This window comes from Lissotriton helveticus, chromosome 6 (genome assembly GCF_964261635.1).
Source record: "Lissotriton helveticus chromosome 6, aLisHel1.1, whole genome shotgun sequence".
Classification (NCBI taxonomy): domain Eukaryota; kingdom Metazoa; phylum Chordata; class Amphibia; order Caudata; family Salamandridae; genus Lissotriton; species Lissotriton helveticus.
Window position 1 is genome coordinate 2053841125 of NC_136067.1, and position 27622 is coordinate 2053868746.

Consider the following 27622-nt stretch of genomic DNA (forward strand, 5'->3'; position numbering starts at 1 on the left):
AAAAGGAACCATGGGCCAAGGCAGATTTACCCCACTATGGAGGTCCATAGAAACAGGTGTCCGTCAACAGATGTGATTTAATATTTAGGTTGATGCAATAAAGATCTTCATAATTTGGTTTGTGCAAAATAACAAATGTATTCAGATCCTGTTTAGGGTTAAGGGTATATCTACTGTACATGAATCCACTTTTAAATCTCTATCTATAAGTGTTTACACAGTTTGAATGTGGACCCTCAAATGCATCCATGGAAAGAGTGTACTCAGAACATTGCTGCAAAACAGCCTGCCCAGAACGAGTCTCAGTTGTACTAGTAGAGCAAAAGTAAAAGAGACAGCACAAAGTATTCAAAGACAACCAAGGTGCACCTTTATAAATGCTGAGAAAGGGAATACCCCGGAAAGAGCAGTTGTAGTTGCTCTATCTTCAGTAGATTGTACATCTCACAAATAAATACTTTTTGAGCAATCTCCTAAAATTCTGAAACATGAAGATACTATAATGATATAATACACTTAGTGCCAAAACCATAGAAGCACATTTGGGAAGGACCAATAACATCTGGAAACGTGTCATCCTTGGCAACATAATTGCCAGGAACCCACTTAGGTTCAGACCTTTTATTATAAAGAAATATTTGAAAGACAGCGAACAGCACAGAGGAGCCAACAAGACTTGCAGCTTATCAACCCTTCTCACTTAAGGCTCACATTCAATTGGGTTGATGTTACTGTATGAGGCATCAGATGCTTTTAATGCTGAAGAAAGATGCACTTCTGCTGTAGGCACTTTGAGCAACCAAGGTAGATTTTGGAAAAATACAATTGAGAAAAAGGTAGAGCATGGGGTACAGTGGGCAGGAGACAGAACAGGATATAAAAGTGGGGCAAGATGGACACAGAGAGGCACAGGGATGGAAGAACAGCAGCAGGTATTGGGAAGGTACAGAGGATGCTGGGGTGGGGCACAGAGCAGTAGGCAGGAACACAGATATGCCCTAGAGGAACAGGGAGGATACAGGACACAAAGCACTGAATGAAGGGTTAGGAAGGGAGGACCACGGCTGATGTCAGAAAAGTATAAACACACACCACAGCAGGAAGGGAAAGACAGCAGTGCAGGTAGTGACTGACATTTGGTTGTAAGAGGCGTGTTTGAGGGGCTGTCCCCATACAGCTCTTTGTTGGGCTAAGTGGCACCAAAGAGGCAGTTGGAGCTAAGAGTTAAAGGAATCGAAAATGCTGCAATGGCACGCTGGGGGTCAAGAAAGCATTCAAGCAGCAAATGAAATGATGAAAAGAGACTTAACCACGTTAAAATAATAGTCCACAAAAAGACAGTCTTCCAGCTGAAGAGTCTTATTTCACAATAATGAAGAGGCTCATCAGATGTACAATATTTACATCACACTGATAAGGCTAAGAAATAGAAAAAAGTATCCATGCTACATGTCATTCCCTAAGTGAGTTAATATGGAGAATGTCTGTGAAAAACCCCAGTGTAAACTCTGAAACCCCCCTCTTTAGAGGACGAGAAGACAAGAAGATTTTAACCATCATTCCAAGCAAACAAACTGAACATTGCCTTCTCTAAATGTTTGTAGGACAGCCTCAGAATTGCAGTGCTCAATTGTATTATCACCTCGCGCACATCCTCTGAATCTTAATATTTAAGCACCCTTTATGGACCTTGGCAGAGAATTGGAGATCTGAACCTCTATTAAAACATCTGCATATTAGGGTGGATGGGAAAGTCTAAGTAACGGGTAAAGGAGCGGTCAACTACCAAAACACTGAAGGGGCTTTCCTTTTCGGTCACTACCTCTTTGTGAATGCAAGGAGCACGAGCGCCCCTGGGTTAAGGTTATGTATCACTGTGTTGTTTTCCATCAAGTGATGCACAGTCTTACTCCAGGAAAAGTAGGTAAACTGCAGTGATCAACTGTCCCTTTTGGAGCAAGATCATTGTGCAGTTTGGATTCCTCCGGGACTGAAAGACAACTTGCTACCATATGGCCTAGGTAGGTCTATTAGCAAATCAAGGAGGCACCGGGCACCACCATGACCTGGTGCACTATTGCCTTGAAGGGTTTTCCCAAAATGAATTTGTGGTTTCAAAACAACCACTGTAATTTCCACTGCTACTGGACAAACTCTGGCCTGTGTTCAACATGCTGCGCAGTTTCTTGAGACTACCACCTAAGGACATCTCAGTGAAGACAAAACATCTCTCTTGGGAAAAAGTTAAGTATGAGATGCAATCAGTCTCAAAATGATAGAAAAACACCATGGCCTTAATGAGAATCGCAGGTAGGAACAGATATGAAGACTAAAGAATCTCCTGAGCTATCTCTCCTGTAAGGAAAGTATATCTTTCCTCTGAATCGGTTTCACTCTTTTGAATTTCAGGTGCAAGAAGGATCCAGGACTTGGCAATGAAGAGGGTGAAACTAAGAAGATTAAGGAACAAAGTTGGTTGAATGAAGGGGTCAAATGGTCACTTTTATGCTTTCTCTCACTAACCAACTCTGTAGTTAAGATTTGGTGGGCTAATGTGGACCTCTCCTACTCGTAAAGCATTTTCAATGACCCCAGGGCCACAAAGAAAATCAACAAAAGAACATATTATTTACCTTTGGTAGCAATCTTTCTAGTGGATACTTTATCCACCTCGAGTTTCCTCACCTACTGAATCTCCCCAGGCGATGACTGCATTTGGACAAATTAAGACAGCGCTCATGCACTGGCAGCTGGTGCTAGACTGTGCCTCGACACCAGGAACCACCCCGAACATGACATGACTGGAGCCATATGAGTGCCACCCATGCATACACACAAGCACACGTCCAAAGTTATGCTGAGAGCATATTCACTTGCCAGGATGCACTGTATAAATGTTCCTACTCGCTCATTTGTGACAGCACTTAACAGAAATACACACATGCACTGCAAGCCTCATTGGGAAAGTCTCAAAGTGTTTTGATAACCTAAAGTGTTTCATGTAATCATACTGACCTGTTGCTATGGTCTTCATGTCGATGAGGTAGGACAGCTTCTTGTTTTCTTCCATCCCCTTCTGTTTTCTCTCATTCAAGCGGACACTGTTGAGGAGAAGGTGAGTTAATGAGAAAAAGAAAATTGCAAGAACTTTATAACCTAAATAAAACATAATTATTCCTTTTGAAGTTGTGAAGATTGCAGCTGGAGGAAGATTTGGCTTTTGAAATCCAAAGTTGTCACACGCAGCTAACCCAGGTGCAGGGAACCACATTATTTCATGTAGAGTCTGCTTGCGGGGCACTACTACCATTGCCTAGCTTCTCTCATGGCACTTGCAGCCTCACTGGAGTAGAGATTAAATGGTAGGGGTCCCACAGTAGTAAAGATCTTCAAATGCATGCTCTTTGAGAAGCAGTAGGCCCTTGGAGTATGTGCAGAGTCCTTATAATGAAGGCAAGTGCATGCATCCTGCTCAAGCTGGCAACAACCTGTGCAGTGAGCACCAGGCCACCTGATATATTACCGCCCACGAAATGTAAACCTAAGCAACCACTCACATAATGCTGAAACCTAAACACAAAAGAAAGCACTTTGTCGGTAACCCTAAGCCTCTCCAAGACAATACAGAAGATGTGTTAACCCCCTTCCATGACAGGGATAAATAAATTGGCACTATGCATGAGTCAATCAATGCAGACTACACTTTTCCTATCTCCCAGTTATAAACAAGTGAATCCAAACTGTGTCCTTTCCCACTAACCTGTGTAGGGTGAAAACACTTTTTACGGCGAGTCTAAAAACTGATAGCAGGACCAACTGCTTAGAAAGGGGCGGACAGGTTGCCACTGCCAAACACAGGCCCAAATCTTGCATTATTCATCCCCGGAGTAAATTATGTTTTCAGTCCAAAAAGCCTCCCAACAGAGTCTGGTAAATGAGATGGCTGCATTAATAACTCCCCCTCCTTCCTCCCAGCCTATGGAATGCACGTCTAAACAGAACTTTATATTTCATGGTCAGAAAAGACGAGCTGAGCATTTGTGGATTTCTGTGTGAGAATTACATTCACCTAAATGAATGAATAACTGTAATGGCACATGAAACGTGCATCAGGTACCCCAAGAGGGCAGCCTGGGGCTACAGTAAGGCAGATCATCTGTGGCTATTAGTCAACTCAAAGAAATGTTTTTAGCAGGTTTTTTTAATTTTGCTGTTGTAGAAGTGGATTTAAGCAGAACCGGCGAGTCATTCCAAAGTTTCAGGGTAAAGAAAGTAAACAAAACTGCACCCTTCTCTTGACGGGCGTATCCTGGGTAATTTCAACAGATAAAGGATTGAGGAATGCAGTGTTTTCTCAGGAAGATAGTGTGTCAATCTGTCCCTCTGATATTGCAGGCCTCGGTTACAGAATGCTCTGTTTGTGAGCATTAGGCATTTGAAAATTATTCCTATTTGTGCTGGCAGATGATGTACATATCTTTCCTGGGGGGTTATTAACTGCCTTCTAGGGATGTCACAGAGTGGTCTGGCCGCTGCCTTCTGGACGACCCATAACTGTCCAACCAGTGTAGCTGGAAGTCCATGATGAATCATGTACTTACCTTTGATGATGCTCTTTCTGGTAAAGAATCTATCTAGCTGCAGAATCCTCATCTATTGAATATTGTCAGAAATCAGAAAGAATCCAGAAACGTTTCAGCAGTACCTCCGAGTGCCAGTAGGTGGGGTCGTGCAGCTCTGTACTGGCGCCATTATGTTCCAGAAATGACATGCTGAGCCGATATAGGTGTCACTCCTGAGCGCTGGCCAATTGCTTTTGAGAGTGAATATGTCACTAGATGCAGAGCCCCAAAAGCAAACTGATGTGACCAGTGTGCCGACTCCTAGACTTGGGATATTAATAATGGATAATCAATCAATCAATCAATCAAGGACATTTATAGAGCGCACTACTTACCCGGAGGGTCTCAAGGCGCTTGGGGGGGGGGGGGTGCTGCTACTGCTCGAACAGCCAGGTCTTGAGCTTCTTCCTGAAGGAGAGGTGGTCTTGGGTCAGGCGCAGGTCGGACGGGAGGGAGTTCAAGCAGAGAACTGGGAGGATATGAGGATTGCTGGGGAATCTGCAGTTAGATAGAGTCTCGAGCTAAAAGAGCCTTAGTGAAGGTAAGTAACTTATTCTTCTGACAGAGACTTTTAGCCACAGATGCCTCACCTTTGAAGAGCTACCAATCTGTTCCTCAGATATTGCAGGCCTCAGTTATAGAAGAACAAGTTACTTACCTTCGGTAACGCTTTTTCTGGTAGATACAATATCTGTCTGTGGATTCCTCACCTTGTGAATATCCCCTTGCGTCAGCAACATTCGGAAATTCTTTTTGTAGCTTCGCGCCGACGTGGACGACGTCATAGAGGCACGGCATCGCGCGCGACTCCGCTGACGTCACCGACACCATAATAGGCCCACGCCGGCGTGATGACATCAGTTCCGCCCTTTTTTCCGTGCCTTCGAGTCACACGGACGGACCAATGACAGTAGATATATACAGAGTATACACAGTACATAAATGTCAAGATAACACACATAGTGTGAAGCAAATGAAGGAAAGCAAATGAAACAAAACATTTCCTTGACAATAAAATATATATACATTACATTACAGTAACCCAGGTATAGAAGAGTGGACAACGGGGAGGCGGGTGGGTCAGTGAGGAATCCACAGGCAGATACTGTATCTACCAGAAAAAGCGTTACCGAAGGTAAGTAACTTGTTCTTCTGATAGATACATCTGCCAGTGGATCCTCACCTTGAGTACCACAGCAGTTCCGCTCCCGGAGGAGGGTGTCCACTCTGCTATACCAAGAAATCCTGGAGGACAGAGTGCGCAAAGTGGCCGTCCCTCCTCACCTCAGTATCCAAGCAGTAATGCTTCGCAAAAGTGTGGAGGGAGGCCCAAGTCACCGCTCTACAAATATCCTCAACAGATACACCCCTAGACAAAGCAGATGTAGAAGACTTTGCTCTAGTAGAGTGAGCTCTTACACCCTCTGGAGGTTCCTTACCCGCCAGAGCGTAGCAGATCTTAATGCAGAGGAAAATCCATCTCGAGAGCGTGCGCTTGTGCACCGCCTTCCCCTTCCTGCAGCCAGCAAATCCGACAAACAGCTGGTCATCCAACCTGAACTCTCTTGTCCTGTCCAGGTAAAAGCTCACGCCCTCTTAGGGTCCAAGCTGTGAAGTCTCTCCTCCTCCTTGGAAGGGTGAGGGGGAGGATAAAAGGTAGGGAGGGTAACGGACTGCCCCAGATGGAAAGGAGTTACCACTTTAGGCAGAAAAGCAGCCCTGGTCCTGAGAACCATTCTTTCAGCATGTATGGACAAAAATGGGGGCTTTGAACTTAGAGCTTGAAGCTCACTTACCATCCTTGCCGAGGTAATTGCCACCAAAAAAATAGTGTTAAAAGACAAAAGTCTCAAGGGACATGAGTGTAAAGGTTCAAAAGGCGAACCCATCAAGAAAGTAAGAACAAGGTTCAAGTCCCATTGAGGTACAATAAAAGGTGTAGGAGGAAATTTATTAGAAAGGCCCTTAATGAAACATAAAACAATAGGAGATTTAAACAAAGAGGGCTGATCCGGCAAACAAAGGAAAGCCGATAAGGCCGACAAATAACCTTTGATAGTTGCCACCGCAAAACCCTGCTGGGCCAAGGAAAGTGCAAATTGAAGTATATTGGACAAACAAGCCCTTAAAGGGCTTCTCCCGGCACCAAGCAACAAATTTAGACCATCTATAAGAATAAATGGACTTGGTGGAGTCACGCCTGGCCGAAAAGATGACATCCACCACATCGTGCGGGAGAGAAAAGGAAATCAGGTTGCCCCGCTCAATCTCCAGGCATGAAGGTGTTAGGTCTGGAGGTGGGGGTGTAGAACCTGCCCCTCCATCTGGTAGAGGAGATCTGCCCTGTGAGGGAGACGGAGCGGAGGGCACGAGGAGAGGTGGAGAAGATCTGTATACCACACCCTACTTGGCCAATCCGGGGCGATCAATATGACTTGGGACCGGTCTTGGCGTATCTTCCTCAGAACCCGAGGAATCAAAGGTATGGGGGGAAAACGCGTAAAGGAGTTGCGAGTCCCAACTCAACTGAAACGCGTCCCCCAAGGCTCCCTGCATCGGAAACTGGAGGCTGCAGAATGATGGGCACTGAGCATTCTCGCGAGTGGCAAACAAGTCCACCTGAGGAGTCCCCCACGTCCGAAAGACGTGACGAACTACCTCTTGATGAAGCCTCCACTCGTGGTCGGCAGAGAACTGCCGTCTGAGACGGTCTGCACGAACATTCAGAACTCTGGCCAGATGATTTGCCATCAGACAAATCTTATGGTCCTGAACCCAGGACCAGAGACGCAGAGCCTCTCTGCAGAGACACTGCGACCCCACTCCTCCCTGCTTGTTGACATACCACATCGCGGTCGTGTTGTCCGTTAGGACCTGAACTGACTGACCGCGAACGGAAGGGAGGAAGGCCTTGAGTGCCAGACGTATCGCCCGCAACTCTAGAAGGTTGATGTGAAGCAACCTTTCCTCCTGAGACCAAAGACCCTTGATCTCCAGATCCCCCAGATGAGCACCCCACCCTAGAGTGGATGCATCCGTTATCACTGTGGCCACCGATGGAGGTAGTTGAAAAGGCTTTCCTTGTGACAGATTGCCTTCCACGCTCCACCTAGACAGATCCGCTGCAGTTTCTCTCGAGACCCTCACTGACTCCCTGAGCATACCCATTCTCCATGAGATTGAGAACCCAAAGATCTGATGTAATCAATTCCCAATCTCGCAGAAACTGGGTAAGAGGGCCTCCCACTGGGCCCACATGATCCGGAATGGCGAATCTAGGGCTTCTTTGCTGTGGTGATAGGCGGCTGGGAAGGGGAAGAGGAGGAGGAGGATGCTTGACGACCTCTAGGAAGAGCTCTTTGCCTCCCTCTGTACGACTTGTACAACGTATTTTGCTGCTGCTGAGGCTGCTGCTGAGATGGTTTGTAGGATCGCAAGGAAGACCTGCCAAATCCTCTGAAACGTCTCCCAGGAGTACCCCTGGCCTGAAGACCTAAAGATTTTGCTGTAGCCCTGCTGTCTTTAAAACGTTCTAAAGCAGCGTCAGCCTTCTTGCCAAACAATCCTGACCCATCAAAGGGCAAATCCATCAAAGCAGACTGAACATCTGCAGAGAACTCCGATGATTTTAGCCATGCAGTTCTCCTAGTGGCCACCGAAGAGCCCATGACTCTCTCCACCGAATCAGCCGTGTCCAGCCCACTCTGAATTACTTGACTTGCAGCAGCCTGAGTGTCAGAAATTACTTCCTGAAAGTCCTTTCTATCCCCTTCAGGAATTTTTGGAACTAACTGCTTCAGGGAATCCATCAAGGCATGGATGTATCGTCCCATCAGGCAAGTTGCATTAGTAGATTTTAACGCCATGCTGGCTGAGGAGAAGACCTTCTTGGCCGCCTGATCTTGCTTTCTCGACTTTTTCCCCAGGAACCTGCGGAAAAGCACCTGCAGACTTCTTTGAGCAGGCAGCCTGCACAACCAAACTCTCAGGCAGGGGGTGTGTAGACAAAAAGTACGGGTCAAGAGGACGCCCACTGAAATACACAGAACATTATATAATGCTGTTGGAATTTGTTGACTTTTGTCTAAACAACAACATCCTTGTCTTTCAGGACAGCTGTATAGACAGACACGAGGGACGGCCATGGGCACCTGCTTCGCCCCAGCTACGCGAACTTGTTTCTGGGCTGGTGGGAGAAGCGGGTGGCATGGTCGGAGGCACCAGGTAATCTGGTTGAAAGAATAATAAGTTGGAGGAGATACATAGACGACTTGTTTATCATATGGAAGGGCAAGCAAGAATCGGCAAGAGAGTATATAGATTTTCTAAAACCAGAATGATATTACTTAGAGGTTCACAGGTGAAATCATCTCTGAAAAAGTAAATTTTTTGATCTTGAGGTGTTCATTAGTGACAGCAAAATTTGTATGTCTCTCTGTAGAAAACCCACAGCGGGAAATTCTAAATTACATGCTAGAAGCAGCCAACCAGAGAAACTAATCAACAGCATCCCTTACGGCAAGGTTCTACGCATTAAGAGTAACTGTTCTAGGGAATATGATTTCACAAAAACTGCAAGTGTGAAAAGATTTCAGTAAACAGCTTATCGTAAACAGGTACTTTCAATGGCACTACAGAAAGTGGAAAAGAAAAATAGGGAAGATCTATTAAAAGATGAGACTATCATAAAAGAATCCAAAATGAAGATTAACTTTAGGATGATTACCAACTACTCTAATGCTGCCACAAGCGTCAAAAGAATAACGCAGAGTAATTGGAGGATCCTAACATCTGAAGGAATTATAGGTAAAGATTTACCAGCATATCCACAACTAATTTTCAGGAAATCACACTTTATTAGATAAAATAGTAGAAAGTCATTTAGCAAAGGAACATCAGAAGGGGGTCACAGAATATGTAAAAGGATTTTATCTATGTGGCAAGTGCAAGGCCTGTGTAAATAGTGAAAAGGTATTACCTACGAGATACCAAAAATGAAGGAACAGAAAAGAATAATGAAGTTTATTAACTGTCACATCACATACAGTTTATTGCTTAATTTGCCCTTGTAAATTTAAATACATAGGAAGCACGATTCACCCGACAAAACAGCAGATTTTTAAAACATATGAGGGCGATTAGCAATAAAGATGTCATCTATCCTGTAGCGAGTCATTTTGAGTCTTATCATCGAAGAGATAGAAACTTGCTTAAATTCCTTTGCTTGGATCAGGTACCCCAAGAGATGAGAGGGGGCAAAAGGAAATTGAAGCTGCACACGCTAGAGGTGAGGTATATAATTGACTTACAAACAAAATCTCCAAAGGGTCTAAACAGTAGCGAGGAACTGGGGGTTCACTTCTAAAACCCACATGAAAAGTATTCATGGCAAGTAGAAGTAAGCAGTTACAAAAAATAGGGAACGATTAATACCCATACAGGGCGCAATACAGGAATACAAGTGAGAACTCCCTTCAGATAGGGGGAAGCCTATATCCATGGGATCACCCATCCAGTGTATGATTAACAGAGTGGATAGAAATCCTGATTACCTGTCAAGTATTGGAATTGAATACACAATCCAAAAAGGAAGGGACTAGTTGTAAATAAACATGAGTCGGAGAGGAGAAAAGAAATATACAACACTAAGGAGAGATAGTGGTAAAATTATCAAATTTGAATTGATGGAATAATTTGGAAATATAATTATTCCCTAATAATGTTGGAACATACATGAATTAGTACATGTTAAGATGGCGCTGAAGTTGGTTTGAGACTAAAAAGTCCCTTTTCCATTGTTGTCAATATGACGTAACAGAGTGGAATGCATAATATAAGCAAATAAATGGCAGCCGCCAACATCAAAAAAGGCATTTTGCTGAAACGCGTCTGTGTTGTGTGAAAAGTGTACGAGAAATCCAATAAATGGTTACCCTTTCCCGTGAGGGGCGTTCGTAATTTACTTGGGAGCGAAAATACGTATGCGAGCACAACCACTCGCGAGTGCAGAAGCCACAGGTATAACGGAGAGTGAGCAAGCGGCTGTGTGCTGCGAAACGCGTCTTGGCATACGGGAAATAAAACAACTCTGAAGCACTAACTTTGGGTCTGTGTCCAGTTTGCGGTGAGTGGCGCCCAGTATCCAGGCAGCGCAAGTCGTATTTTTGGATTTTTCTTATAATATATATATATATATATATATATATATATATATATATAGAAGGGTACAGAAATTGAGGCACAGATATTTGTGGATTCACTGAATGTCAACAACATGAATTTGAAATTTACGAGCAACATTAGCAAAACTTCTGTGTACTTCTTGGATGTGGAGATCTTTGTCTCAGAAAGTGTTTTGAATACCAGGCTGCATAGGAAAAATACGTCCGGGAACTCTGTATTACAAGCGGAGAGTAGTCACCGGGCGCATCTGATCCGCAGCATCCCCTATGGGGAGATGTTGCGGATCAGAAGAATATGCAGCCTTGACACTGACTGTTTTAAAGCTCAGTTGGAGTATCGCTCTAGATTCATCAAGAGAGGATACAGTCCAAAAGTAATTGATAAAGCCATGAATAGAGCTAATGGACAGAGTAGAACTCAGGCACTGATAACTAAAAGCGTGACTAACGATATCCCTAGTGAGGAACAACCGTTGAGGCTAATTCTAACATATAGAAACCAACATCCTGCTATAAGGAAAATCATCAATAAGAACTGGCCACTCATTAAGAATGACCCCACATTGGGTGAAAAGCTCACACGTTCTCCAAACCTAACCTTTATTAAGGCCAAATCTATGAGCAATACTTTGGTCTCCAGCAGTCCTGAGGCAAGTGTTAATCCTATATGGATTACTGGGAGTAAGGCCTTTATCAAATGTGCCACTTGTAAGGCGTGCAAACAAGGTGTAAACAAGACAGAATATCATAGTCCCTTCAGGAACAGACCCACCAAAATTAACAAGAAATTGACCTGTAAGACGGAGTTTGCAGTGTATGTGCTGGAGTGCCCTTGTGGCCTACGGTACGTGGGGAGTACCAAACTTCAATGCCACAAGAGGATACTCCAGCACATACGCGCAATTAAAAATGGGGATGAATCTTACCCTGTAGCCCGTCATTTTGATGTTATGCATGCCAAAAACCCTGATGAGCTCAAATATTACGTGGTGGACTGTGTACTCCCACTGAGGCGTGGTGGGGACCGTAACATGAAATTGAGAACGTTGGAAACAAAATATATACTCGAACTAGATACAAAGACACTGAATGGGATGAATGCTAGTGAAGATTTTTATACTCACTTATAAACATGATTGAAGGTCTTCTTTTTATCCATTTATAAGTTACTGTGTTGTATAAGTATCAATGAACTATCTTCGCTGACCGCCTATCAAGAATTACAGCATTTTAACTACTGTTTTGCACTTACTTGGTTTTAGGGAATGCACATATTTTAAGATACACATTGCACTTTAGCATGGACAATTAACTAGAAATGCCCACTTAGGCTGTATAATCAAGCATTTTGCCATGAGCACAATGGTAGTGGTGGTTATCCTCTGTATCTAAAACAGCTTTCCTCAAATGTTGTCACTTTGAGATGTGATCATAACATTGCCCTTTGAAACAAATGTACATAGATTTTAATTAATCATGTTTGATGAAAATGATTTCTGCGGGCTAAATTGATCAAATTGTTTTTATCATGGATATTTTTTTATATACTTATATATTTAAATATTTATTGATTTGCACTATTTTGCACAAAGTTGGAAATGTATTTTACAGCTACTATTTTGCACAAAATTGAAAAAGTATTTCACGACTAGTTTGGTACATGGCAAGTCTTTTGTCCATGTTTATTCACAAATAGTTGCACTGTCACTTGGCCTGCCCCATGTAACATGGGTCATGGCGGCGGTGCTGGGCAAGAAAATGAAATAAAAAAAATATTCAGCACGAAGTTGGGTTCGCCTCGTCTCTTTGGAGAAATATATCTTTTTCACCACTTGGCCTCAGGTAGAGCGCGCTATCCCACAGCGGGTGCAGGTTGAAAGGACAGGCCAGTCCTTTGCAAATATTTTGTATCCACACCAAGGTCAGCAGTATTTGTTTTTTATTTTTCAGTAATAGTGCAATGTCCACACCCAACGCGACCTTGGTGTGCGGTTTTCTTCATCAGGAAGAAGAAATTGAGATATATATATATATACTGCCCGTCCCCGTCCGGGAACAGCAGCAAACAGCTTGCAGGCACGGACCTCTTGCTTCCAGGTGAATGAATAACGACCTCCACACAGTTTCAAAGCAGGAAAGACAGTTTATTGCGGCATAAAATGTGTCAGGCAAGTGCCTTCCATTACGCGTTTCACTCCTCTAGGGAGTGTGTGTATATGTATGTATGTATGTATGTATATATATATATATATATATATATATATATATATATATATATATATATATATATATATATATATATATATATTTTCTATCTCTAGAGAACTATAATGGAGGGTGGACAGAGTATGCACAGACTGATAAATTTCTGACATGAATACAATAAACACCAGAGGTCTCTTTAGCCCGATGGTAATCTATAGTGCAGGCTAAAAGCTTGTCAGAAATTTTCTTTGTATGAAAGGGGTAATACAAGTGAGTCATATAATACTAGAAAACAAGGCAGTTTTGTTTTTTTGCGTATCAGTGGACAATTTTCTGGCTACTGTACATTGGGAGATGTTTGAACCATACAAAACATACCTGTTCTTTGCAGTATACTAGCTCTGCAATGATTTTATGTTCAAGAGAAATTCAGAAAGTATGATTGAATTAAACTAATTCCTCTTTCCTGATGTTCAAAATAATGTATTGCTTAACTATGGATGTTAGTCACCTAGTTACCCGGGGCCGATGCTGCATAAAAACGCACTGGGCATAAATGAGTCTTGCTGGACCACTTCACAGACTTACTAACGTAGCAAATTTACTTTCCTCAACTATAGAGTCCAGTAGAACCATTAGTTGTAATGAAAGGCCTCATTAAGCCCTGCCCTTTATTGAAATGGTATTTGACTCACCTGATGAGATGCGGGTTCATGAATTCGGTGCGGACAGACCCCAGGATTTCGTTGTTTCCATATTCGACCAGAGTCAGCTCGCCAGCATTGAAGATCATGCACACCTGTGTGAGGAAGGATAGAAATCATTAGATATGGTGAAAGCTCAGATTGTGGAACCCTAAAGTGCTCAACAGTCTGGATCAAAATGTATTTAAGTATTATGTTCTAGAATCACATGTACGTAAGTAGCTATAAGGTACTAGGGCTACAATAAGCAACTTTTTATTCGGCATCATAGGATTCACAACAATAATCATAAAGAGAAGCACAGAATAGAAGTATAGAATAGTAAGCTCAAACTATACCTCAGAGAAATGGGATAAGAAAGATAGGGGCCAGAAATACTAATGCATTTTCTTATCGCAAACCTTGTGATTCAGTAAATGAAAGGGGTTGCAACAAGAAAATTTGATTTTCAAATGTACTAAACATTTAGCATTTCGGTAAGATGCTACTGGATCGCTAAACCGGTATAGGAAATCATAAGAAATTGCTATTGGAAGGGGCGTGGTCAAATTAGCAATTCCTTATGGAATGTATTCATGTTTTGCAACTGAAATCCTGTAGCAAAACAATAATATTCTACTGACACCTTAAAGGAGACGGTAACCTATTTGCAAACGGGAAGGGGTTTCCCTTTATGAAAAGTCTAAAATCCTTTTTAGGAGTAGGCAGTGGTCTCCATGGTTACTGCCTACTCTTAAAAAATAGATTTCCAAACTATTCCGACTTTCCATTTTCTTTTTAACACATTTCGGTTTCCTTTAAGGAAAACCGGTTGCATTTAAAATGGGAAAAAGGTTGCTTTATTTAAAAGTAATCGAAGAAATGGTGGTCTACTGACCCCAGCAGGCAATCATTCCTAAGAATGACAGTGAATCGTAGGGGGTCTCTTTTTGTGAACAACCTCACTGATATTCATCAGGTAGGTCAAATTGCGACCCACTGTGATTCAGTATTATGTGAACTGACCTATTAGTAGATAGGTTGGTTCGCAAAATACCATAAGATTCGCAAAAAGACAGCGAACAAATTGCAACTGCTTTTTGTGAATCCTATCTCAGTATATCTGCCCCGTAGTGTGAAGGATGAACATAATTTATGCAAATAAATTGCAAAGGAAGACTTCTTCCACAAGGGAGTCAGTTTCAACAAAAACATGAGGTGATTTCAAAGCAGGCGCCAGACAAATGTCTGACATTTTTTGAGTTGTCTCATGAGATCAGCTGTTCCTTTTCAATTTCTAGAATGAGCCTTAGGCCATCTGAAAAATGGTCTGTTTACATTTTGGAACCAAGCTATGATACATGACACTATCCATCTAGGTACAGTAAGTTTAGATGCAGCTAATCCAGTGCAAAAGACAATACTGACAAATAGTTTTGTAAAATCATGCTAGTCCTATGTCTTCATATACAGATGCCACCAATACGTTTATTGCCTGCTCACTTTTTTGTTTTCATAATTATAATTTATTAAATATGTTCATTCAATCAAATAAGTGAATTAAAGCCAACATGTCCTTGACAAACTACTGTTGGTTCTTTAGTGTAATATTTCTTCACAATTTAGTTTTGCAAGTGTAATCTTTTAAAGCCTTGTATTATCACACCCATAATAATGCTAATTATGCAAGTTAAATTAGTCATCACTCTTAAAGTGCACTCCAGAACATTAAGAATTAGGGTCCAAGAGCCTTGGCCACAGGCAATTTCTTAACTTTTTTCAATTTTAAGATATTTTTATACAGTAGTGGTTTCAGTTAAATGTACTTTATGACAGATTGGCTTGAATGGCTGCATTGTTTTAAATGGTAAAAACAGAAAGGAATAAAGCATTGTCCTCACTAGTATGTTTCCCTTGTTTAAATTCATTTTCAAATTTGAAAATGTGTTTTTAAAACATGTTTCAGGGATCCTGCATAAATAAAAAAATTAAACTGTTGCAATTTATAGGCACGTTTCTCTTATTTGAATACATTTTCAAATTAGAAAATTTCGTAAGATGCTTTTCGGGGATCTTGCCTACAGGGAATTCCATGACAGAATCATCAAAATCTATACATGATTGGTGACAAGGAAGCCCGACAGAAAACATCCATTCAGAAGTTCAATGACCGAGATTTGTGATGAAAGCCCACTCAGAAACTTGGGTAAATATTTAAGACAACATTTTTCATGGATTGGTCTTCTCGCGTGCTTTGGTGGTGTGTCATAGAATAAGCCCATGCTGGCACCTTGATGTGCATAGACTAACAGGTGCAATGGTCCATGAATAGTATGCTTCACATTTGGAGGAGAGGTTCAAGCTTATTGGAGAGACATGGTTGGATTCACAAAGGTGAATCCATGAGATTTCCAGGTTTTCCTATTTAGAGTCCCGGACACAGATGTGCACACAGGACTGCTACTATGAATGCGTTGGGGATACGTTGATGCGTTTGGTCTTGCCAAATATGACTGTTAATTAAAAAGTTCACATCATAACCAGTACTCGGCCTGGAGTAAGAAGACATTATTGAAGATATGGCAGAGGAATCCAACATTTTCATTACTCTATAAAAACAAAAAGAATATTTGCTTCAATGCCCTTAGCACAAGTTTCCCTATTCCACACATAGTGCAAAAATGGTTAACTAAGAAGTGAGCAGGCTGAATGTTTATTTAACACACATTTATTTCGGATGAAAGTTGCTTTATTTCAGTGCCTTAGACTAGCTTAATCCGTAAGCATACTTTTTAGTACAACTTACGTTCTCGTTTTCAAAGAAGAACTTCTCATTGCCTCCAGAGCCCTGCCAGGCCACCTGCAAAGGAGAAAATAAAGACAATTGCAGTGGATATTTATGAGTCACTTGAAATGCAGATCACAGCAGTAAAAATCCTGCACCATTGTCATGTAGTTCCTATAAACCTATACAGGATCTGCACATTTAGACAACATACACTGTAGGACTGGTGTCCAGACGGAATCTAGACACCCCCACCGGGTATGTTAGCCTGTATACCAGCTACGCCACAGTGCCACTAAAGAACAAGTTACTTACCTTCGGTAACGCTTTTTCTGGTAGATACTATATCTGCCTGTGGATTCCTCACCTTGTGAATACCCCCTGCGTCAGCAACATTCGGAAATTCTTTTTTGTAGCCTCGCGCCGACGTGGACTCCTGACGTCATAGAGACACGACCTCGCTCGCGACTCCGCTGACGTCACCGACGCCTATAATAGGCCCACGCCGGCGTGATGACATCAGTTCTGCCCTTTTTTCCGTGCCATCGAGGCACACGGACGGACCAATGACAGTAGAAATATACAAGTATACACAGTACACAATAATCAAGGCAAAACACACAGTGTTAAGCAAAAGCAGGAAAGCAATTGGAACATTTCCTTGACAACAAAATATATATATAATACATTACAGTAACTCTGGCATAGAAGAGTGGACAACGGGGAGGCGGGTGGGTCAGTGAGGAATCCACAGGCAGATATAGTATCTACCAGAAAAAGCGTTACCGAAGGTAAGTAACTTGTTCTTCTGATAGATACATCTGCCGTGTGGATTCCTCACCTTGTGAATAGAGTCCCACAGCAGTCCCCACTCCCGGAGGAGGGTGTCCACTCTTCTAAACCAGGAAATCCTGAAGGACAGAGCGCGCAAAGTGACCCTCCCTCCTCACTTCGGAATCCAAGCAGTAAAGCTTCGCGAAAGTGTGGAGGGAAGACCAAGTTGCCGCTCTACAAATATCCTCAACAGGCACACCTCTAGCCAATGCTGAGGTCGAAGACTTAGCTCTAGTTGAATGAGCCCTTATACCCTCTGGTGGTTCCTTACCGGCCAAAGAGTAGCAGATCTTTATGCAGAGGACAATCCATCTCGATAAAGTTCTCTTATGGACCGCCCTTCCTTTCTTGCATCCAGCAAATCCAACGAAGAGCTGGTCTTCCAAGCGAAAGTCCTTGGATCTGTCCAAGTAAAAGGACACCGCCCTCTTAGGGTCCAGACGGTGCAGTCTCTCTTCCTCCTTAGAAGGGTGAGGGGGAGGATAGAAGGTAGGAAGGGTAATGGATTGACCAAGGTGGAAAGGAGTCACCACCTTAGGCAGAAAAGCAGCCCTGGTCCTAAGAACCATTCGATCAGCATGAATGGTCAGGAATGGGGGCTTGGAACTAAGAGCTTGAAGCTCACTAACCCTCCTTGCCGAGGTTAATGCAACCAGGAAGACTGTCTTAAGGGTAAGAAGCCTCATGGGACATTTGTGGAGAGGCTCAAAAGGAGCACCCATCAAAAAGGTCAATACAAGATTCAAATCCCACTGAGGCACAATGAAAGGTGAAGGAGGGAACATATTAGTAAGACCCTTCAAAAACCTTAAGACCACAGGAGACTTAAAAAGAGAAGGCTGGTCAGGCAAGCAGAGAAAAGCCGACAGCGCCGACAGGTAACCCTTTACCGTGGCAACCGCAAGACCCTGCCGCGCCAAAGAAAGGGAAAATTGGAGAACATTAGACAAATGGGCCTTCAAAGGATCAACAGACCTTTCCCCACACCACGTGACAAATTTCGACCATCTATAAGAATAGATGGACTTAGTGGAGTCACGCCTGGCTGACAAGATGACATCCACAACGTCAGGCGGAAGGGAAAAGGAATTCAGGTTGCCCCGTTCAATCTCCAGGCATGAAGGTGCAATGTCTGGAGGTGGGGGTGTAGAACCTGCCCCTCCATCTGAGAGAGGAGGTCTGCCCTGAGAGGGAGACGGAGCGGCGGGTGAGAGGAGAGGTGGAGTAGATCTGTATACCACACCCTTCTTGGCCAATCCAGGGCGACCAATATGACTTGGGCCCGGTCTTGGCGAATCTTCCTCAGAACCCGAGGAATCAAGGATATGGGGGGAAACGCGTAAAGGAGTTGACCTCTCCAACTCAACTGAAACGCGTCCCCCAAGGCTCCTTGCATCGGATACTGGAGACTGCAGAACGACAGGCAGTGCGCATTCTCGTGAGTGGCGAACAGGTCCACCCGAGGAGTCCCCCACATCCGAAAGATGTCGTGAACCACCTCCGGGTGAAGCCTCCACTCGTGGTCGGCAGAGAACTGCCGACTGAGACTGTCCGCACGAACGTTCAACACACCGGCCAGATGATTCGCCATCAGACAAACCTGATGGTCCTGAACCCAGGACCAGAGACGCAGAGCCTCTCTGCAGAGACACTGCGACCCTACCCCTCCCTGCTTGTTGACGTACCACATCGCGGTCGTGTTGTCCGTCAGGACTTGAACAGACTGACCGCGAAGGGAAGGGAGGAAGGCCTTGAGCGCCAAACGTATCGCCCGCAATTCCAGAAGGTTGATGTGAAGCAACCTTTCCTCTGGAGACCAAAGGCCCTTGACCTCCAGATCCCCCAGATGAGCACCCCACCCGAGAGTGGATGCATCCGTTATCACCGTGGCCACCGATGGGGGAAGTTGAAAAGGCTTTCCTTGGGACAGATTGCCTTCCACTCCCCACCAAGACAGATCCGCTGCAGCTTCTCTGGAGATCCTCACTGACTCCCTGAGATCTCCGCTGTGCTGATACCACTGCTTGCGGAGGCACCACTGGAGCGCCCTCATGTGCCAGCGTGCATGGTTGACCAACAGAATGCATGAAGCCATCAGACCGAGCAGGCGAAGCACCTTCAGGACTGGAACGACCGCTCCATTGTAAAACAAAGGAATCATCTCCCGTATGTCGCGAATCCTTTGAGGGGGAGGGAATGCACGACATACGGTTGTGTCCAGTACCGCACCTATGAACAGGTTGCGCTGGGAGGGCACCAGGTGAGACTTGGGTACATTTATTGAAAAACCCAACCTGTACAACAACTGGGTTGTCTCTCGCAAATGATGGAGCACTCTCTCTGACGACTCCGCTTTGATCAGCCAGTCGTCCAAATAAGGGAATACTGGAATCCCTGATCTCCTGAGATGCGCCGCCACCACTGCCATCACCTTGGTGAAGACTCGAGGCGCAGTAGTAAGTCCAAACGGAAGGACCGCAAACTGGTAGTGCTGCGATCCCACCGTAAAACGGAGATACCTCCTGTGCGACTTCAGGATTGGGATGTGAAAGTAAGCATCCTGCAAGTCGAGCGACACCATCCAGTCTTCTTCTTGCAGCGCTTGAAGAACCTGAGCAAGGGTGAGCATCTTGAATTTCTCCTGCTTCAGATAGAGATTCAAGATCCTGAGATCCAGGATTGGACGAAGCCTGCCATCCTTCTTCGGAATCAGGAAATACCGGGAGTAGCATCCCTGACCCCTTTCCTGCTCTGGGACCACCTCTATCGCACCCTTTCTTATCAGAGTCAAAACTTCCTCTTGCAGAAGAGACAGATGCTCCTCGGAGCAATACCCTTGGCAAGGAGGGAAATTGGGAGGGAATTCCCGAAAGGGAAGGGCATACCCATTTTCTACAAGATTGAGAACCCAAAGATCTGACGTAACCGATTCCCAATCCTGTAGAAAATGGGTAAGCCGACCCCCAACCGGACCCACATGATCCTGAATGTCGGATCTAGGGCTGCTTCTCAGGGGCAGGGGGGTTGGAGGAAGTGGAGGAGGAAGAGACCTGACGTCCACGAGGACGCACTCTTTGCTTTCCCCTGTATGACCTGTACAAAGAGTTTTGCTGCTGCTGTTGTTGCTGCTGCTGCTGCTGGCCCTGCCGGAAATTCCGAAAGGAAGAGCGGCCAAAACCCCTGAATCTTCTGCCAGCTGAAGAGCCTCTCACTTGAAGACCCAAGGATTTAGCAGTCGCCCTGCTATCTTTAAACCTCTCAAGGGCCGCATCAGCCTTCTTCCCAAAGAGGCCTGAACCATCGAAAGGAAGATCTAATAATGTCGCCTGAACATCAGCCGAAAAGTCAGAAGATTTCAACCAGGCAGACCTCCTAGTAGCGACAGCAGTGCCCATAATGCGCGCCACAGAGTCTACAGTATCCAAACCGCTCTGAATGACCTGGCGAGCCGCTGCCTGAGCGTCAGAGATGACTTCCTCAAAATCCTTCCTGCTGTCATCAGGAACTTTTGGAACAAGAACACGCAAAGAGTCCATCAGAGCGTGTAAATATCTTCCCATCAAGCAAGTGGCATTTGATGACTTCAATGCCATACTGGCAGAGGAGAAGGACTTCTTTGCCACCTGATCCTGCTTCTTTGCTTCCTTCTCAAAAGGAAGCAGAGGGAAAGCACTAACGTTCTTGGAGCATGCAGCCTGAATGACCAAACTCTCCGGTGAAGGATGAGAGGTTAAAAAGGCAGGATCCTCAGGGGCAACCCTGTATCTTCTGGCTACACTTTTAGAGACAGCTGGAGCCGACAAAGGTTTTTTCCACACCTCTAGAATGGGCTCTGTCAGAGCATCATTGAAAGGAAGAAGAGGTTCCACCACTGAACTCGGAGAATGCAATACTTCAGTCAGAATATTAGATTTGAATTCTGCTGTAGGCAAAGTCAACTTAAGGAGACTGGCAGCCTTCCTCATAATTAAATGATAGGGTTGAACGTCCTTGGAAGGAGTGCTAGAACCTGAGGGTAACTCCCACTCTGGAGAGAAATCCAGGCTTCCTGCTTCTGCCAAATCCTCAAAAGCATCTTCATCCAATTCACCCTCTTCAACATCAGATTGTGAATCCAAAAACCTCCTTTCCTCCAGAAGGCGTTGAGCCTCCCTTCTAGATCTCATCTTGACTCGTTTTGCTATCGGATCCACCACCGGCTCCGACGGATTCGGAATCGACGTCGGGATCGAATCCGAAGGCTCAGAGGGATGTGTTCGAGGACGACTCGGAGCAGACGAAGCCGGAACCGGCGTCGACGGCTTCGGTGGAGCCGGAAAATGCCACGGCGGCGTCGGAGCCGGCATGTAAGGCATAAACGGAGCTGGAGGGTAGGAGTGAGGGACTCCTAAGCTAAAAGCCAAAGGACCCATGGGACCCGAAGGTGCACCAGAGGGGTACCACGCCCTCGAAAAGACTCCGTACATTGCGTTGAGAAACGCAGAAGGGTCCTGGCCTGGGGCAGGAAATGGTGGATGAAAACCCTCAGGCCTGTCTTGATGAGCGTTCGGATTCGGCTCACCTAAGGGCGCGGAACCCCCATCCTCACGAGGCTCCTCCTCATCTCGGACCGGGGACGGCGCCGGAGATGGACTCGGAGCCGGATTCGGAGTCGGAGACGGAGCCGGAGACGGCGCCCGTGACTCCGAAGGGGAGGCCTCACCTTCAGGTTCTGGATCCGAAACATCAACGGTCACCACCTTCGAACGTACCTTCTTCGGTGACCTCGACCTCGATCCCGACTCCTTACCAGAACGACGTCGGGACTCATGTCTCCTCTTCTTATGTTTCCTCTTTTTTGAAACACGATTAGAAGCCGACTTCGAAGACGACCTTCCTCGAGATCCAGATCTCGACCTCGATCTTGACTTCGACCTCGCCCTTCGAGAACGAGACCTCGACGATTTCTCCTTTCCAGCTTTCATCTTAGCCACCAGGAGCTTCGCCTCTCTCTCCCTCAGGGCCTCCGGGTTCATCTTCTTACACGAAGAGCAGTCCTCCACATCATGGTCCGAGCTCAAGCACCAGATGCAGTCTCTGTGTGGGTCGGTAATGGACATCATTTTGCCGCATTCTCTACATGGCTTGAAGCCGGTCTTTTTCGAAGACATTGTCGAAGAGACAGGATACAGAGAAGCAGAAAATGGCAACAATATAGACAACAAAGTATCCGTTGGCTACAGAGATTCCCGATAACCGTTAGCGTCGACGACGCGGAAAAAAGGGAACTGATGTCATCACGCCGGCGTGGGCCTATTATAGGCGTCGGTGACGTCAGCGGAGTCGCGAGCGAGGTCGTGTCTCTATGACGTCAGGAGTCCACGTCGGCGCGAGGCTACGAAAAAAGAATTTCCGAATGTTGCTGACGCAGGGGGTATTCACAAGGTGAGGAATCCACACGGCAGATGTATCTATCAGAAAACCCCTCTCACGAAGGAGAGAATAGTTCTTGGCAACTATTGAACATGGCAACCCTGATCCCTCAGGATTATAGAAACAGTGCAATACTTTTTGCTCAGTCACTCGTGCTCACTTTGTCTCGTAGAGATACACAGAATAAGCAGTGGAGGCGTTTTTCAATAAGCATTTATTGAACTAGCGCAATTCTAGTGTAAAATAGGTGTGCTAAAACAACCATTAGACAGAAACAGATATAAATGATTAGAAGCACTAACAGAGTAAAAGGATGGTAGATTTCTACCATCATCCTAAAACGATGAATACAGTCCGTTATAAAAATACATGACAATAAAATACGTACTCCTACGATGCGACCCTAACTTCAATGTACCTAAGTGTACCTAGCATGTATGTAGGTGTAAAGCCAAAAATTCCTCTAGGATAAAGTCAACCCCATTACCTGAAGTGAGAGACTGTGGGACCCCACCTTGATCTAGAAGATGGACACCCCACAAGGGATGTCAGACCACTGCGAGCTGGAGTGTCTGCGTGCAGGAGCCTCAGCGTCTCGCGTCAGTGTGTCAGCATGGAAGTCCTTTTCTCCGCTAACTACCTCAGCAAGATATGGTGTTCATATACCCAAAGTGATACCCACAGGTGCTCTACCTTGCTGTGTCATGTCGGACTTAGGATGACGGAAGGAATGACTTCTTACACATAGTTATTATGCAGAAGATGGTAGTCCTGCTGAGTTTCCAAGAATCCTCATACATAATGGATAAGGCCAGTTTTCAGGGAAAACCCCATGTCCGGTTAGTAGTACCGTAACTAGGTAAAAGGTCAGTCCCAAGAACCATTATGTAGTGTAATGGTAGGGGAGGATAAAGGTGAAAGGGTAGGTTGCTACCTGAGCTTATAAAGGGGTACCTATATGGAACATAACACCCACTCCTCATCTGACTGGACGATATACTATAATCTAACGTACTTCTAGGCATTTGTACGCAAACAACTAACTAGGTAAAAACATTACTGCGTAGAAGTTTTGCTAGAAAAAAAGGTCGTAAATATAGTTCGAACAACTATGAGTGACTGAAAGCCATGCTTGTTAGACCTGTCTGCCTTTGGGTAGTCCCTCCTGATTAATTATTTATTTTGTCCCCTTTTTGCCCCTCGAACCTTTTTATTTTTTTTTATGCCCACTGGATCTTTGTGGTATTGACCTAGGGGTTAGATGCTCTTTTACCCTCGTAGTCCTTTTTCCTGAGGCCTAGGTGCCTTTTCTGACTAAAATTCTACACGAACCACAAAATGGTGGACAGTAACTGCCATAACTGCCACCTTAGGAGAAAGACCCATAGGGTAGAATAGGGACCTTCCAGAACCTTCTGGACCCTGCTGGACCCTTTGTGGACAGCCTATATAAGGCCAGGGTCAGGGTCAGGGTAGCCATTTTGTGATGTGTAGAGAGCTTGAGGAGTGAGGCAGTGGCGTGGGGAGGTGGGCGCGCAGGAAGTAGTTAGTTTATCTGTAAGGTAGACAGCCTCTTCTTGAGGACGTTCCCCCCTAGTCCTTGACCGAGCCCTGACGTTGGTTTATGATACCTGAGGGAAGCGGCTTTGTAATTTCTGCTGGCCCCCTTGGGTCCCCCTTTTCTCCTGTCTTCCCGGACACTGCCTGCTGACTGTGGCAAGCCCCGCTAGTCCGCCTTACCGGTTTCCAAGAGAGGGAGTCAGGAGTGAATTAGGCGTCCTGTGCTGCCCGGAGAGTCACTGGTGAAGAGAATAGTGTCTGCGAAGGTAGCGCCGATCAGTGCGCAGGTCCAGGGGTAGCGTAGCCGACTGCTGGTGGAGAGCGAGGTAGCGCCGATCAGCGCGCAGGCCCAGAAGCGGAGTGCTCGTCTGCCGGGAGGAGAAGATGGGAGGCGGGGCCTTGTTGAGACACTGCCCCCCAGCGCCTGCTCAGTGGCGCGATCATCGGGGAAACTGAGGAGGCGGCGCCTTGCTGAGACACTGCCCCCCAGCGCCTGCTCAGTGGCGCGATCATCGGGGAAACTGAGGAGACGGCGCGAGCGGCCGTAGCACCGCTAGCCCCAGGCAGGCCTCCCCTCGGTGCCGGTTTGGAGAACATTTGACCCGGCCCACGAGGGAGGAGCCGCCGGGAGAGGAGGTCTGTTGACAAAGGGCTAGTTGGCTGTAACGGCGCAGTACTCGACTGGCCCCCAAGTAAGGTGGAGACAGCTGGGGCTGCTGTATGACTAAGAAACAACAGATCGTGATACCGGTAGAGAGATCTTTCATCCCCCCCCTAACTTCTTTGATAACTGAAAGGCCAGCTCTGGCAGGTTTGGGGAAGACTGAGGCTAGAAGTCGTCAGACTTAAGAGTAAAGAAGAATAAGTGAAGCAAGGGAGAGCAATTGTGCTGAAGAGGAAGACTGAACCCCTTGTGGCTGATAAAGATGGGGATTGTGGTCTAATTTTGTATTCTCTTTCAGAGGTGGAAGGGGAAGAAAACTCTGACCTTGCCTTACTCAGTCACCGGAGATATTTACAAATAAGCTGATTGTAGCATTGAATCTGTCATCTGAAACCCTGGGGCTACTTACCTGATTGAAGGGAAAGTGTCACTCTCTGGTTACCAAGGTACCAAGCCAGTTTCATATGGCCTGGATGTTTTCAGGGTGTTAAGCAAGGGTATATTGTGAATTAATGGTTAGAAACTGTATTAAAATAGAGCCAGAAATGCAGAAGTAACTTTGAAGAGAGGGAGTGAGGAAGTTTACAGAAACAAATAGTGTAAATGCACTGTATTCATTGTAACTGTGGTACTGATTTAGCATCTGAGCACAAAATAAGAAACTAACAACAAAAGAGATCATAAAGCTTTTCTACTTTTATAAAAAGTAAGGTGTAGTGTCATTTTTGGATGGATGGGCACTGAGTTACTGAGAGGGTGAGACGCAAACTTAACACATGTACTTTGGAGTTAGGCCTTCCTGCTTAGTGTCAAGCTACCCTATGTGACTTGGAGACTCCAGGTCCAACATAATTGGTGTCCAGCGGTGGGATGAGAACTGTGTTTGCGTCCACTCTTTAGTAACAAAGTGTACTCCACAGGCCTACACCTGGAGTTTTCTCCTGGCGGACTTCCTAATTACTTCTTTTGTTTTTTTCAAATTTACTCCTGGTGGTGGGTAGAGGTAGCTTCGAAATGTCCCTTTTGAACCAATTCTTCCCGAGTGGTTGTCCCTATATCTCCCATAAGCAAAATGGAATTTGCTCTGGAGGAACTGGAGACCTATACTACAGCCCAGCTTAGAGACTTTTGCCAGAAGATGGGAGTTTTTTTCAAGCGTGGTGCCAAGAAGGGGGAACTCCAGACCAGTTTGAGGGCTTTGGTGGCAGCACATGGAGAGGGAAAGGAGGAGGAAGAGGAGACGGACCGGGACACAGTCATAGAGGTAGAAGGATTGTTTCCACTTGAGATGGGGAACCTACTACCAGGACCTAGGACCCTTTCAAGGGAGGGCAGCAGTGTCTCCGGAAGAAGCTTAACCGAAGCTGAACTAGTGGACAGCAGGGAAAAGAGACAGCTAAAGTGGGAGTTAGCCAAGATGGAAAAGGAGAAAGAGGAACAGAGGATGGCTCACGAGTTGAAACTTAGGGAGCTAGAACTCAAGGCCCTACAGATGGGACCTTCTAATTCTCCAAATGGTGGCAGCGAAACCAAAGAACTGACCAGGGAATCCAGACCCTACCTACCTAAAGATATAGTTGCCAGTTACAGCTCAGGGGATGACATCGCCAAGTGTCTGGCTGCCTATGAGGTCTCCTTAAGAGCCCATGGGATCCAGGAAAAACACTGGGGGGGGTGGTTTATACAAATACATGCCTCCTACTGGACGGGATACACTATTGGCCCTAGAGCAGGATGAGCAGACCCACTACCCCACCATGAAAGTGGCACTGATCAAAAAGTTTGGACTGACCCCAGAGAAGTACAGGCAGAAGTTCAGGGGAAGTCACAAACTAGGCACACAAAATTGGGTGGATTTCCTGGACTATGCAAGGAAGGCACTAGAGGGTTGGATACAAGGCAGCGAGGTGAAGGACTATGAGGGATTATATGACCTTTTTCTCAAAGAGCACCTACTCAAGAAATGTTTTCCCGAGCTGCGTCAACACCTGGTGGATAGCAAGCTGACCAACCCCCGGAAGCTTGCAGAGGAGGTGGACATCTGGGCAAGTACCAGGGTGTCCTCAAAGGGGACTGGAGGGGATTCCCAACGGGCCGGACAGTGCGCCCCCCAGAAGAAGGAGGGGGGAGATAAAAAGCGGGAGTTCTCAAATGGTCCCCAAAACAGTTTCCAGGGAAAGGGAACAGGATTCACCCCTAAGGCTAACCCGCCCAGAAACCCTCATCCTGGCCAAAGCCAGCAGCCAAGGGTTGTCCACTGCTTTGAGTGTGGTGGTGTTGGACATTATAAGGGAGATATCAAGTGCCCAAAGAGACCACCCCCTCCCACCGGAGGAAAAGCTAGTGTAGCGCTCGGGAGGAGTTGCCCTTAGATAAGGGGGGTGAGTGGGCGGGTGTCACCTTAGTGTCCCTGGGAGATCGGGAGATGGTTCCAAAGATTCAGGTGCCCTCCAATACTACCAAGTATGGGCAATGGATCACCATCAATGGCCAAAGAGGGGAGGCTCTGAGAGACACAGGAGCCAGTATGACAATGGTAAGGAGTCAACTGGTGTCTCTAGAGCAGGTGATTCCACATGTACTCCACCCTGCCGCGAGGGCTGACGGCAGATTGGGCTACTATCCTGTGGCCGAGGTTCCATTTGAGTGGGAAGGGGTTGCAGGTTCACTTCGAG

General features: G+C 45.6%; 1 protein-coding gene across 1 annotated transcript in view; it reads right to left on the bottom strand.

Annotated features, from left to right (window-relative positions):
- The window catches only part of IFT172 (intraflagellar transport 172), a 1142656-nt gene that overhangs the window by 912543 nt on the left and 202491 nt on the right, over positions 1 to 27622 (bottom strand). Inside the window, exons 12-14 of the mRNA XM_078650113.1 lie at positions 16499 to 16552; positions 13705 to 13808; positions 3016 to 3101 (exon numbers count right to left, since the gene is read on the bottom strand). Of these exons, the coding sequence (XP_078506239.1) occupies positions 3016 to 3101; positions 13705 to 13808; positions 16499 to 16552 (244 nt within the window). The remainder of the gene's footprint in view (positions 1 to 3015; positions 3102 to 13704; positions 13809 to 16498; positions 16553 to 27622) is intronic.